The sequence below is a fragment of the Grus americana genome, chromosome 2 (assembly GCF_028858705.1).
Source record: "Grus americana isolate bGruAme1 chromosome 2, bGruAme1.mat, whole genome shotgun sequence".
Taxonomy (NCBI): Eukaryota; Metazoa; Chordata; class Aves; order Gruiformes; family Gruidae; genus Grus; species Grus americana.
In genome coordinates, this window is record NC_072853.1 from 94122792 (window position 1) to 94138038 (window position 15247).

The following is a 15247-nucleotide window of genomic DNA, read 5'->3' on the forward strand; positions in this document are numbered from 1 at the left end:
CTTAGTTGATTTCTGAAAAGTTTTCATGATAAATTGTTCCAGAAATATCTGCTTTATCCAGTTTGACACGTTTTGATTTTTTCATTGTAAGCCATCCTGAGGGGTGAAATACCCCATTTCCTGAATGTTGTTTCTGAAACATCCTGGCAAAGCTTTTAAAAACTAACTTTATTATGGATTGAAGGACAGATTTTATACCACTGTTTGGAAGAGAAACAGTAGTGTCGAAGTACTCACATGGTTGGACTAGATAACCTCTTGAGGTCCTGTCCATCCTGAATCATTTTATCAGCATATATGAGAGTATATGAGAACAAGGCTTCTTTTCTGATCCTGTGCATTCTTGGGTCTTACTGGGACAGTCTCAAGGAGCTGCTGTAAATTACCGTGATCTGACCCAGAGTACTGTAACATTATACCAAAGCATTGGATGCTTCAATGTGTAAAAAGCAAACAAAAGAGCTGGGCAGCAAAAAGGAGAATTCTGTCAAACTTGAATGAGAAAGGGAGAGGATGCTTTGGGACTTCAGGTGTATTGTGTATTAATGACTTTGGGAAGATTCACATCCATCTGCTTGGGTTCTGAAGTCACTAGACAAAAGGGATGAGGTGCAGGTATTGGAGAAGATGTAGCTCTGCAGCTGAGCCCTTTGTAAGATGTGAATGAATCAAGAGCTGCACTTAGTATCTTTAAAGATGGAAAAGAATAGTAGCTTTAATTAAAAAAGTGGGGATTAAGAATTGCTATTTGCAGATCAGTTGATTGATATATAAGTATGGCGTTCAGTTTCTGCATCTAGCACATACTTATTGATTTGACTAAACTGTCCTTACTTATAAAATACAGCAAAGCTCTTTCTGACTGGCCTTCCCATTGACGATGCCATAGAATTGTATATACAGGAATTGCCTGCAGGGTCTTACCCTGCTCGCTGCACCAGCACATTGAAAATAATGTTTAGTTTTGCTTTTTACCTCACTTTTGAAAAGTCCATTTGAGGCTTTTGTTTTCACTGAAGACCTAGGTAATTTTAAATCCCAGGTTTTAAAATCTCAAACTGATAGGAGTTTGAGGCTGTTTGGCTCTTAAGGAGCACGAAAACCAGCACTTTTTGTATTGATGTGATAGTATTGGTGAAAAATACCCAGCAACCAGTCAATCCCTGACATATACACCCTGACTTAAACCACCGTAACTCTTCCTCCCTTTGGGTTAAATGATCTCTATGTTTTGTTAGGTTAAGGTTTTTTTTTTCTTTTTTGATCACCCATTCAGTTGGGTGATCTGCCGAGGATACTGTCTTGTCAATCTGTTTGTTCTTCCGTGGACCAAAAATATGTGTAAAAGTTGAATTTAACAGGGGGAGATGATGTTTTTTCCCTAGCAAAGGAATGTGTGAAGTTTATCTCCAGAGTTTTCACATGAAGGAAAATTGGTGTATCCTTTTTAGGTTCATCCTTGAGATGTCCTTTTAAGAGGAGCGGATGTTCTGAAATCCATTGATACTGCTGTCAGCTGAAAACTTAATAAAAAAAATTTGGCAATTTTTAATTGAACTAAATGCATTGTCCTACACACAAGATGTTATTTGAACATGTAGAAGCAAGGACAATAAATAATGACAGTGATGCATAATGACACATTAGTAAATTTATGGTGGCACCCACTCCTTGCTAGGCACTTACAACACAGTCTGAAATGACAATCAGATTCTCTGAAAACCTTGCAGTATGAAAATAGATAAATGATAAATGAACAGTCTACCAACAGGATGCCATCCTCTTAAAAAAAAATCCAGAAAACTAGCCCTTAGTGTCTTAACTGTATATTTATACATGTGGACAGTGCATCTTTGGTAGTTTTTGGATCCAAGGCATGTAAGCTTTCATTATGAGTTAAAAAGCAAGAAAGATATGAGCAGTAAATTGAGATATACCAAACTGGCCATAATAAAGCCTGTCCAAACTAGTCTTTCCATATATCTGTATTTCACCTCACGCTTTGCTTCTGGCATTCAGCATCAGTTAGGCAAAGTCTTTGGTCACATTGATTTTTCAAACCTTTTACTTGGTTGGACAAGTTGAGGAATGGGAAGGAAATCTTGAAAAGCTTGGGTAAAATCAGTACTGTAGGAGTCTGTGTTAAATATATTGCCTTTGATTCTTAATTTATCCATGGGCTTTTTCTTTAATAGAGAAAATGTCCACAGAGGGGAGTTTCTGTCACAGCAATAGTCAGTTGGGCTGGAGGCTCAGGCTACGGGAGATGGGAGGGATTCAAGTTAGGAAGCATTGGGGGATTTGGGCAATCCTCACAGAACAGGAAAGCCATTTTCTCTAATTTACCAAAGTTGCGTGTAAGTGTCTTAATTTGACTTTGCACACAGTATAATATTAAACATGTGCTATTTTAAGCATGATTTAAAACAATTCATCAAACTGGGGGGAAAAATGAGCTGAAAATGTGGATTTATAATAACGGCATATTGGACCAAGACGGTGCAGTCTGTAAGATGCAAGGAATACGTGCTTTCAAGAGCTGCAGTGCTGAAAATATTGGGGGAGGATTAAAAGATATCTTCCTGATCTTCTGTTATGTTGCCTGAATAGGTTCATATCCCTTTGAGGCAATGTGCTGTAATTCCAATAAATACTGTGTAATCTTTGGGTAGTGTGATTTCTTTCTCCTAAGACCCGTCGATACTCTTAATGAAAAGAGAGAAGGGAGAGGGATCTGCTGCTATTGCTGAAAGACCCACGTGAGAGCTGGTCGCCTGGTGCTACCTTGGCACAGGACCGAGGTGATTCCCACACTGAGAGTTTCAGGGACGTTTCAGCTGAAGGCTCCGGTGATGATACATCTTTCTACGAGGCCAAGTTGTGCTAGCCAAAATGGTCCCTGACCCCAGCAAGTTCTTCTTTCCTTGCCAGGCTTTTCCATTCTTTCAAGCCAGTCCCTGGCCTGGCTGGGACACGAGATGATGGGCGTACATTTTGTCAACTGGACGGAGCTGGTGGAGCTGGGTTAAGGGCCAGTCACCCACAGAGTTGTGCTGGAAGAGCAGGGGGTACCCTGTGCTTGAGGCAGGTGCAGGGCGAAGGCCGAGACGAGCGATGGAGGGGCAGTGACCTCCTCTTCTGCCTCAGCCGCGGAGCGGCGGGGACATGCGAGACCAGAAGGCTGAGGTAACCTGGGCCGCCTGGTCTCTCCAGTGCAACTCCCTGCCCAGGAGCTCGTAGCGAGGAGGTGAAGGCTGGCGCTGGAGTGAGTGCCGGCTTCTTCCGTGCTCCCTGGGTCCGAGGGGGTGGCTGGGGAGGGTCTGGGCACAGGGCGGGCAGGATGGAGCGGGATTAGCCCCTGTGTCGCTGATAAAGGGCTACTGCTGAGCTTGCTGTCATTCCTGAGGCTGAAGGTTTGCGTTCGTGAGCTTTCTGATAAACGGCCTTGCAACTAATTACAGTTAAATGATCTTGACTTTTTTTTTTTCAGGTTATTGTATGATTGTCCTGACCTTTCTCTCTGTACTAGCGCTCAATAGTACGAAATGACAGACTTGCCTGCAGCCAGCCTGGTTTCTAGAATTACTTGTCAAAACTTCTGCTAGTGCTTCATCCTCTGTGCACATCACTAAATATTCTGCTTTTGCATCTGAAAATGTCTTAGAGTCTTTCCAATCTTGTGTTAACCTCCATTTGAGGAGGGGGATTTAGAGGTAGCTGGTTTAATGTCAGCATTTGTAGTAACAGCTGGACTTTGTTTTAAGAAAGCCTCCAAATTCACCACACTTAAATGTACAGCCTTTTTGCATCTCCGCTACCACTCCCTCCTCTTCAGAATTGGCCTGTGACTTTGTTCCTTCGTCCTTGATTTTTTTTTCTAATGGCAGTTGTTCCTGATTTTTCTGTGCCAGAAAGTTGAGAAGAATGATCTTCTGCGGCACTATAATGCTTGTCAGCTCTTTCCAATCCTGAGTTTTAATGAACAGTTTAGTTCTTTGCCTTTGCGCTTCGGCCTCTGCTGTTTTGCTGCTGTGCTGGAGCTTTCCCTGTGTGAGCAAGGGAGTGCCTGGCAGAAAGACAGGATTTCTGTCTTTCCTGCCTAAATAATTCCATCTGACTGCGATTATCCAGCCCCCTCGTTCTCATTCTTTCTTTGCCTTCATAAGAAAGCTAAAGAGAAATGCCACATCCCTAGGCCCCTTTATACTCGTTTGTGTATCTGTATTATAACAGCAGTGCTTAGCGCTTGCATAATCTTGCTCCCCTGCATAATCGCTGTAATCATTTATGCATCTGTTTTATAACAGGAGTGGGTCAGATTCTGAGACGGAGCAGAGCAGTTCTGGCTCTCCACTGCGTTTTGCTGCTTTGGCTAGAACTTGTCATCGCTCTTTGGTGTTTATTGTATGTAGCGTTTTATGTGTCAAAACACCGGGAGCCAAAGTCTTGTGGATTTGAGGACTACCTTTTGTTCCTTTGATTTTTGTGGAGTCAGCACAAAATGTGGAATCAGCACAAAAGGTTGCCCAGCTTCGGGAAGGGGCAGCAGAGTACGGGCAGCACAGCTGGAGTCAGGTTCGTTCTCTCTCTAATCATTTTAGGCAAGGTGAGCGGGTGATGTTTATACTCGGAGCAAGGAAAGCTGAGACCTAGTGCTGAAATTACCTTCCTGAGCCACAGATCGTGGGGTGACTCAAGAGCTGGTGAGTTCCTGACTGTCCTCTACTCGCCTCTCCAGGCTCCTGCTGCACTGCAGATAAGCCTGGGAGGCTTAAAGGCCCTCTTTCCTAATCTGAGGGTTGATAAACTACTGGTAGAGGGAGCATTTCCTCACAGGTTTCTGTTTCAAGGAGCCATTTGGATGCTAGCTGCAGTAAGCACAGATTCTACGGAGACAGTGTGAGCAATGTCTGTGTTAAAGAGGTCAAAGAGCCGCATCATCTGTAGTCATTACTGCACAGCGCTGTGCAGGGAGTGCAGCGCCAAAGCCGGCACCCTGGAGGAGCATCTCTGGGTGGAGCTCTCTTCCTCTTCCATCACGCTTTTCTTTTCTCAGTGTTGACCTAGTTTATTAGTGTTAATTTTATTAGTGCATCTGCTTCATTTTTGTGATTATTAAATGCTGTTGGGGCTTCATAATTTGATTATTTCAGTGCCTTTCTCGATATAATTGAAGCCTGAATGAATGTAGCCTGAAAACATACTTTATTCTAACTTGATAAATCTTGTACAGCTAAACCAATTTATGTTAATACTTTTTTCTTTTTTGCAACCTTGTGCTTATGTAATTTGTTTAGTGGTGAAATATTTTTTCTTTTTTTACCCAGAGTGCCTGAAACTGTGGCGTATCTCTCTACTAGGTCTCTTTCTGTCTGAAAGTTTTAAACACTTTATGTTTAGGGCCTTACATAACATATCCCATCTCTGTAATAGGAGGTTGACAACCCTGTTAGACATCCATTGATTGTCCCCATCCATTCATTTGCATCGTTGCCTCCTGCTGTGCTAGCTTCTCTTATGGTACCTTTTTATGTCTGCCCTTTCACACTATTGCTAGTTCATTTTGTCTCAGGTGCTATGATACTTTCCTCATTCCCTGTGTGTGCCACAACTTTCATAGCTTTTCATTTTCTGCTGCGGTTTTTTTTTTCCTGTATCTTTCATTGCTGCTCTGAACTAGAATTGCTTTCCTATGGTACTGGGGGAAGCTTTCCGGTGCCGGAAAGGAGAAGCTTCAGACCCACCTCCCCACAAAAAAAATAATCTGAACTCCTGATGCTCTTCCTGGGCAGGTCATTTTGATTCCTTGCACAGCTTGTTTGCTCTGAGGTGAGTCTGAGAAGCGTAGCAAGACCCTTCTCTTCTGTCTAATGAGAGTTGTATATGCTCACTGCGTGGGTGGGGAAGCGAGAGGACTAATGCATCACCCCCTTTGGGGTGCTGGCAATGTGCAGGCAGTGCTCATGTCTTCTTAAGAAGATAGCTTTGACACCTACTTTTTGTGAACAGGGTGGAAATGAAACTGAGATTGGGTTGGTGAGTGCTTCCCCAAGGAGGTCCAGGGGTCTTGCCAGAACCCGTGAGCCCCAGGGCACGAGGACTTCCCAGGTTAGAAGGCCTGAAACTGTTGCTGGCTCACCGTAAGGCGACTGAGAATTGCTTTCAACTCTTGAGCAAAGTCTTGCTGTAGATTTAGTTCTAAAAACGTAATGGCTCATTTTCCTAAGACTGTCCTTACTTGTTCCTACATCTCTAGTAATGGTTCTGTGGTAGTTTAACTGTCTTGGTTTAGGTATATAGCATATCTCTTCATAGATCACTGGAATAATTGTATTGCAGTTAGGAAGGATTTAAATCGCAGCTCAGCTGAGCACCTATTTTGATATCTTCCATGGTAGCTTGCAGAGTTTTATAAAGCTCTGACTCAGCGGAATAATGTAGATTATTCTAGAATATGCCACAGATCACCTTCTGTGGGGAAACTGAGAAAACCTGACATCTGGTTGCACAAGGAGTAGGAGTGAAGGACTGTCAAGCGTGTTCTGATGTCCCAGAGAGTTTCCGTTACTGCTTTGGATCCAGTGCAATGTACCCGTGCAAGGTACAAAGCTATAGCATCCAATCGTCTGTGCTGTGGCATTTTTCTTTTTCATTTTCTGCGTAATCAAAAGTTGCAGACTTGATTGTTTTCTTTCCTCAGTATGAATTCAAGCACTAGAGGAGTAACAGTATGTTATGGCACAAAAAGGGCTTGAAACCTTGCCAGAGACTTTCTGTAATTAAAAATGGAATTGGAAATATCAACACCTTTTCTGTTTGTTGTACTGATGCCTCTCAATTTGCTGATAAATATCAGGGTTATGATAAATAAGGAGCCAGGGGAGTCAGCGGCTTGGGGGATTAGTAATTGGGTTCAGAGCCTTTCGCCTTCAGGTGGCCAGTTTGCCTCTGGCCCAGGTTGGTAGAGACCAAAAATCACTGTCTGGTTGCTGCTCAGTAACCCGTGAAAAATGGATTTGTATTTCCAGGCTGGGTATATCGCCAGTCCCTGGGAACAATTGGCAGTGATCAATACCCTTGGTGTTTTCCTCAGGGAGGCCAAAAACAAATCAAGCCCTTTCTTATAGAAGCACCACCTCAAGAACAGAGTGATGCCGGGAGCTCTTGTCATGCTTGTCTCAGATGTATGGGCTCTCTGCAACATGCAGGTGGTCTTGGTGAAGGGAGTTAGCCGAGTGCCTTTTATTAATAAAATATTGGTACATTTAAAATATGTTCAGAAACAATCTCTGATGCAGGACAATTAGAAAACGTTCCACATCAAGCTTCACCAAGTAGGAAACTTTCATCATTTCCTTACTTATTATGGTAACATGCTCTAAAACTTCAAGGGAAAAAAAAAATTAGAAATACTCTAAGCTGGTATTAAAATAGTACAATGTACAGGTGAGTAGGATATACAAATCTTTAATACACAAATGTTTTAAATTTGTCTGGATTGACTTCTTTCATTTTAAGATATGGCTACTGAAATTTTAATTTGAACCCATGTTAGTTCTCTTCTGAAGTAGTTTCCAGAAATCTTTGTGAAATGAAGTGATTGCACTTACAGGACAGGGAGAGATGTTTCTTTTTCAGTTTAAGGAAGCATTTGGCATACAACGCTTCAAGCATTCACTACATGGTATGTGTGCTGAGTTGCACTTATGAAACAAGTAGCGGAAAATGTTATTTTTGATCACATAAAAGGAGCAATTTATATAGTGGTTTCTCTTCATGACAGAGGTGTTTGAGGCAGTTGGTGGAGATGATAGGTTGCCTACAGTAAAATGGAGCATTCTGGCAAAGTAGATGGTGGTGATGTCTTACAGAGATGCTACTCGGGGTTTCACGTTTTACAAGAAGATTTATAAGACGGTAAGAGTGAGTCACATAAGAAAAATGAAACTGGATCCAGCCATGTTACATAGATCAGGATTTCAAAAAGAGGTGGACTTTTTACCTGGCAGGAACTGAACCCTCTAATTCCAGGGGAGAGGGAGGGTTAGACTTGTTATTTTGCATAGCTTGAGCTTCCTATATTGGTCAATAAACCATAACAGTGATATTTAGTATTTGAGGTTTTGCACAGAGTGAAAGACAGACAGAAAATGCTTACTCTAGAACCTAAGTTAGCAAAGATGACAGGCAGGTTGCACTTGTTGCAATGCCCACGTAGATTTTAGATCCCAACAAATGGGATTGGAATTTTCCTGCATAGGTGGAAAGAGGAGAGAAAATATTTCCTAATGATCTCTCTGAAATATAGAATAAAAATATCTGAATGATGAGGGCAAGGAACTGTAGGGTTTTTTTCTTCATAATGTTAATAATAATGCCATATTGCAGTGTAATTTCATTTCTGCTAGTTAAAAGCTTATTAAGCTGCTATCATGTTAAATAGGTTATTAACATTGAAAATGAATGTCACTAGCATCATTGAAAATTCTTTAAATTCCCTTAATATCTCTTAAATTCTCAGCCTAATGTACCAATCTGTCTAAGTTTTGGACCTGAAGAATTACATGTTCTTTAAAAAAAAAAAAATCAGAAAACTTTTTTGTCACTATATTATGTATTTCCCAAGAATAGATAATTAATAAACATTTTAATGCAGTATTTAGAGATTTGTCCACCCAATAACTTATTTCATAGAATCATAGAATTGTTTGGGTTGGAAGGGACCTTAAAGATCATCTAGTGCCAACCCCCCTGCCATGGGCAGGGACACCCTCCACTAGACCATGTTGCCCAAAGTCCCATCCAACCTGGCCTTGAACACGTCCAGGGAGGGGGCATCCACAGCTTCTCTGGGCAACCTGTTCCAGTGCCTCACCACCCTCATAGAGAAGAATTTCTTCCTCATATCTAATCTAATCCTATCTTCCTTCAGCTTAAGGCCATTACCCCTTGTCCTGTCACTGCATGCCATTGCAGAGAGTCCCTCTTTTCACATTTATTTCACATTGCTGCGTTTGTAATCAAATTACTTTTCTTCCTTCTGTTTCCCCATACCCTGCTGAAGTTGACTCTAATTTAGAAATAATATGCCTAATTACTGCAGCTTGGTTTTCAAAAAGCAAATTTGCTATTTTTCTGATTTATTTTTTTCCCTGGGTTTGTAAGCAGTTAAAACTACTATCAGAATGGCATCCAGAAATTCTTGTGTTGTTGATGAAGACGATAGGTAAGAATCCTTCCCGTGTCCCGTGCCTGGCAGGACACCACTGCCTGCTCCAAAGCACTGGCATCCCTGGCAACATCTCTGCACCCCATTGCTTACTGCATAGTCAATGTTTAGTAAGAGAGGGATCAAAGATAATCTTGAATGTACCTATTCAATTTGGATGCGTGGAAATCAGCAGTAATTCTACTGAAGTTTATGGATTTTAACCCTCAGCAGAAGCAGCTCCAAAGCAACAAACTGAAATGTAAAACAATGAATGCTTAACTTTTTAATTTTATTTGTTTTGAAATATTTATTTTGTAATTTTTTCTACCTTTCCATGCAGAGAAATCAGCAAAACTATGGAAATAAGCAAAGAGGTTGTTTATACAATCCTTTCAGATCTTAAAAGACTCTCTAAGGTCAAGGGTTGGGTGTTTGTTGGTTGGTTTTTTTTCTTAGATTGCTGACTGTGGCTATGTTTTGGCAGTGTTGAAGCTGTTTAACAGGATATGTCAATGGTGTGGGACAAATGCAGAAAGACAAAAGAATAAAGCAGAAGGTAATGTTGCAAAAGTGAAATTTTCTTTATGCTATCCTGTTCTTTTTTGAAATGCGCTATTGTTAAAGAACACAAACAGTACTTTAATTTGTAGCTCATCTCAGTGATGGCATCTTCAATATCCTGTGTCCCCTCTGTTTACTGGACAATTTTTAACACAGATAGCAAGAGTGAAAATCATTACCTATGAAATACCCATGAAATAGCACAAAGACCATAGCGGTGTTGCGGGTAGAGAGTCAGGAAGTCTTGGATCTGCTGTTGCCTTCTTGTGTGACTATGTCTAGGTCATTTAGGGCAAGTTGCCCTGAGGTATTTGAGTGTTGTGATGCTCTGTGCCTCATGGGGTTGGTTCCCTGGAACTGTGGAGCCGTTCTGCTCCTGTGAAGGGAGGGAAATTTGGTTCCTAGGCACTTCTTAAAAGCTGAGGATGATGGAGCACCAAGAGATAAATGGTCCTTTGTGGACTGTCCACAAGCACACAGGCACATAGAAAGGGCATGACCATCTTTGTGGAGCATGTGTTGTATCACTTTATGACTCAATTCTTCATATGAAAACCAGGATTAAGAATGCTTCTTTCCTCCCATCTATTTAGGGTGTAACTTCCTTGAAGCACTTAGCATTTGTTTATGGAGTGCTCAGAAAGACAGATCTGCAGTCCCATGTGGGACAACATCTTCAACCAGGCCATCACAGTAATAAAGACAATCAGAACTGCCTGCAATATCTGGATTTTCTTGCATATGCTTTGCTAAAAACTGTTCAATATTTACTTTATATGGTCTGAGTAGTGGAGCAGCAGGGAACGTAATGTCTGGGCTCACTTGAGTGCCATTTGGCATTTTCTTGAGAGCTGCCTCAAGGAACTAAGTTGAACTGTCACCTATGTGTGCTTAAAATCTCTTTCCTTGGGAAAATATTCTGGTGGCAGGCTTTTGGAAGAGGCAAGGGGCTCTTATTTCAGCCACTTCGTTGAAGTGATGTCTATGGCGTGATCTGGAGTAACTTCACGGCTCTGTGTGTCTCTGTGTATTGCTCTTTGCTCCCCTCTCCATTTGCCAAGTGTGCAATTTAGCCAGCTTTAATGTTTCCAAAACCTCAGTTCAGTGCAGAAAACGCTGTGGCACTGCTAGTGCCTTATTTCAAAACCTAAAAAGCTGACTGTGTACTTAATACTAAATTTCATATAGCTTACACGTTGTTCATTTTTAATTTATGTCAAATGTTTCTGGATTTGCTCACTGCTGCAACTTGGTACCGAAAGTTTTATTGTGAATTTTTAGTATTTGGAGGAAACTTGTCAATTGAAGCTTAATGTCTGGGTCATACAGCTGCTTCCATCTCCTTGCTGTGATTTCACTCTCACTAGAAGCCATGCTAGCTCTAGTTGAAGACATCACAGATGATGCCAAGCATTTAAAAAAAGATGCTTAAAAATGCTAGGCGTGGGTTTGGTTTTCTTTGGTTCTGCTTCTAAGCCATATTTTTACACTGCCACAAGAGTTAAACATTACTTTTTAAGCCTCTGAAAGCTGTAGAGTCTCATGTCAGAATCGGGGCGGGGGGGGATGGAAAGCAAACAAGTCTGCTAAAAATGGAAAGACTTGGTGAAACTAAGTAAGCTGGCAACATGGAAAGCCATTTTCTTTTTTTCTGGATTAGAGATTTGAAACAGCTTAGTCCTTACCCTGCTGAAGTGTTTCTAGATCTAGGATCTGTACATCTAGATTCTCTGCTTAGAAGCAAAGCTCAATCCTCAGAAGAAAAACTGTGAAGGAGTAAAGCCTGAGCCACGTACATGAAACTCTGTGTACGTGCTGCAAGATGTGTTTTAACGTATGTCCTGCATCCAAAATTGTCATTCTGGGCTATTGTTATGTAAAAAAGACAAGGAACATGTTGTAGGGAGGACTTGAGAAGCAGGCTCCTTTTAGCTTCCCAGTAAAAAGAAGGTTGCCAGCTCTAGGTGGACAGTTTGAACAAGTAGGTTGTGATGAATTCACTGTACACAGAGGGGCTGTTTCATTTGAAATTATGAGTAGTGTCTTTTCAAAGGATTATTTTGATGATTTTTTTTCTTTCTATTCTTGTTCTCTCCCCTCAGAAATGAAGGGACTGAGGTTTCCTGGTGTGGATCTGCCTGTTCTAGGGTTTTCTTTTTTCTTTACTGAAGAGAATCAAAACTACAAGCTGCTACAGAAAGTGATCTTCTTACCTCCTTATTGACTTAGATTTATGTAGCTGTTGAGCAGAGGAGGCTGGAATAGCCTTCTTATCTCTCGAAGAAAGAATGCACAGTAGCTGCTGTTTGTTTGAATCTTGCTGTGCTAGAGTGAGCTTTGTCTTGGTGATGAGTGAAACTGAGTTTGGGACTGACACTGCACTCTTCAGTCCCATTTTTGTAGTTCTTATGAACAAGTCTTGTTTTTTTTGTATCTCAGAACTCTTGAGTGTAATAATGATACAAAGTCAGTTTTCCAGATGGCATGCTTTATAAAGTGGTCCCACAAGCAAAAGAAGTTACCTCGGTACTGGAAAAGGACTGGAGTTGCAAAGGAATCCCTAGACTGAAGAGAGCCCGCATGCAGTATTTCTGGTTTGTAACTAAATTCAGGAAATGGTGAAAAGGGAAACTAAGTTCTAGTGGCCTTGCTTAATTTTTTAAAAGTTTGTGTTAATAAAACAATCAGAAAGTGTAAAGCAAAGCAAGCTGTTATCCCACAACCTCTTCCTGAATATGAATCAGAGTTTTACAACTCAGTGTTTCCCAGCTACTGTTCAGTCAGCTTCTTGAAGACTAGTAAGTGAGAAGAGTGTGCTGGAGGAATTAGCACTTCAGGGTCTCCTTTTATTCATCAGAGAGAGGTATTTTCAAGCTTAATATAGTTTCACACATGCTGCCATCAGCACAATCATTACAGTAAGAGATTTCCAAAGTTAGTGGGGAATTAAGGGAGGCATGCTCTGAAAGTCCAAAGACAATCATAAAGATGTTAAAGCCTTCCTTTGATCTTCTATTTGTTTTCCATAGTTCCTTCAATAAAGGCATAAACCATCAATTATAACCACAACAAGGCATGGTTTTCTGAAGCAGGGTTCCATCAGTAAGAACACTTGCCAAAATAAACCCTCAGCTTTAGGAGTACGGGAGAAATCTTGTTCTGAGACCAAAAGGTGAAGTTGTCAGACAGAATCGAGGCTGCTTTGTTCTTTCACCTATGTGCAATTCTGCTTCTTCCTATTCCAATGTTTCTATGTTTATCAAGAGAGCATAGATTATTCTCTTTATTAATCCTTGTATTTTTCTCTCTCCTGATTTCTACATGAGTTGACCAAGTAGCAATTCCAAGCAGCTTATTCTTCACAGTGAGTAGCGTATTTTTGGAATGTCTCCTTGATCCAGCTCAAGTTGTGGTGATTTCATTAATTGGTAGGCATGCATTCTGCCAAACTGCTAGGGGTAATTTAGGATGTTAATATGTGATGTCACATTTGTGAAGAAAAAACTCCACCAGTAAGCAATATTCAGGATGTTTTTCTCAAGCTTCACTCTGGAAGAATACAGCTTCTGATTTTGAATGTTTCATGCTTGTCACAGGCAGTTTCAAATTTTTTCTTCTTCATATCCTGTATTGCATTTTCTGTGTTGACTATATAGTGTATTATGGAAAAACAAGTAATCTTGGCAAAATGAGTCTTATGCTACATTCCTGACAGGTGTTAAGTTCAAGAGGGGTCCCAGCTGATGAGGGTAGATATCACAGACCAAAGACCAGGGACGTTTCAGGTTAGGTTAATTTAGGAAGGAATAGAGTGCCATCCGGCTCCACATACAGCAAAATCTGCTTGGAGAAATGCAGCACTTCATTTTGTTTGAAATGCACAGAAGATCTTTGAGAGAAAGAATGAGATCAGTTGCAGGAGAGACAGTGAAAAATATGGTTTGCATCTTGGGGTATCTGTTTATTATCCAAACAGTTGGGTGGACACCATGCTGTCTGTGAGCCAGCAATGTGCCCTTGCTGCAAAGGCGGCCAATGGCTTCCTGGGCTACATTAAAAAAGGTGTTGCTAGCAGGTCAAGGGAGATGATCGTTATCCTCTGCTCAGCAATGGTGAGACACATCTGGAGATTTGTGTCCAGTCCTGGGCTCCCTAGTACAAGAGGGAGGTGGACATGCTGGAGTGAGTCCCAGCAAAGGGCCACGGAAGTGATTAAAGGCTTGGAGCATCTGTCATATGGTGGGAGAACCTTGAGAAGAGAGAATGGTCACGGGGATCTTCTCGCTGTATGTAAATACTCGATGGGGGGAGGATTAAAGACGACGAAGTCAGACTCTTCTCAGTGGTGCCCAGTGACAGGAGGAGACGCAGTGGGCACAAACCGAAATACAGGAAATTCCATTTAAATGTAAGAAAAAACTTTGTTACTGTTGAGGGTGGTTGAATACTAGAACAGCTTGCCTGGCAGGGTTATGGTGTCTCCATCCTTGGCGATAATGAAAACCCAACTATACAATGCGGTGCTGAATAACCTGCTCTAATTGACCCTGGTTGGACTAGACAATCTCCAGAGGTCTCTTCCCACTGCAGCCATTCTGTGAAGGAGACAGTATTGAGGAACAGAGGATATCTGTTTAATACTTTTCACTCAGGAATATCTGAAATAGGAAGGGCCCCCCAGGTACTACATGTGTGATCTGTCTGCTCAGATGTGCTTCTTAGGACTTATTTGAACGCCGACTTCTTCAGCACTCCTACAGTTCTGATTTTAATCAGTCAAATTGCATTTAGTCTTAGTTTCAGGCTCAGAAGCACGTTGGCTGGAAAATGTTTAACCACCATCCTCAATTTTGCAAGATGTATTTGTAGAGATAAAGGTAGGTAATACTAGCAGGAAAAAAGTTGATAGTATCAGGGGGAAAAAGGAAAGGAAAAAAGAAGGATAATCCATTTCTCTACCACTCTTGAAAGAAGGAGCTTAGTGGAGCGCTGCCCCACACTGTTGCAACTACCATAAAGCAACCATTTAGGGTTATGATTTTAGTAGAGGGCCAGATAAGGATAGTTGTTCACAGTAACCTGTCACTTCGACAGTTTTATTTCTTTTTATCTATCTATATAAATAAAAATGACAGTCATCATTTACAACAAATAGAGTAAATTCTGAAGGCTAGCAGTTCTTTTGCTCTTCAATGATAGTTCCTGGCCTTGGGAAGATGTTTCTCCTTCATGTACTGAGGAATACTTAGGCAGACCTGCTGTAGTGTACATAGCTGGCAGAGGGAGTGCAAGCAGATATGGACTTTCAGATATGATACGTCTCAACATTTCTGTCCAGTTGACAAGTAATTTAAACAGCACTTTGTCAGGGCTAGAAATTAAACATTCAGGTAAGACAGTTCCTTCTACTTTCAGAGAAGGAACACAGCTTGGATATTTAGTGGAAAAGGGAGAAAGACATGTTATATCTTGATG

The 15247-nt window shown here is 41.2% G+C and overlaps 1 protein-coding gene across 7 annotated transcripts in view; it reads left to right on the top strand.

The window, feature by feature from the left end:
* FARS2 (phenylalanyl-tRNA synthetase 2, mitochondrial) overlaps nucleotides 1–15247 on the top strand; it is a 251593-nt gene that overhangs the window by 108778 nt on the left and 127568 nt on the right. For 6 of the 7 annotated variants that reach the window (XM_054818758.1, XM_054818757.1, XM_054818763.1 and 3 more), the window contains one exon: nucleotides 9696–9767. The exons of the other annotated variant lie outside the window; for it this stretch is intronic. In XM_054818758.1, coding sequence (XP_054674733.1) covers nucleotides 9696–9767 — 72 coding nt within the window. The remainder of the gene's footprint in view (nucleotides 1–9695; nucleotides 9768–15247) is intronic. 7 annotated transcript variants of the gene reach the window in all.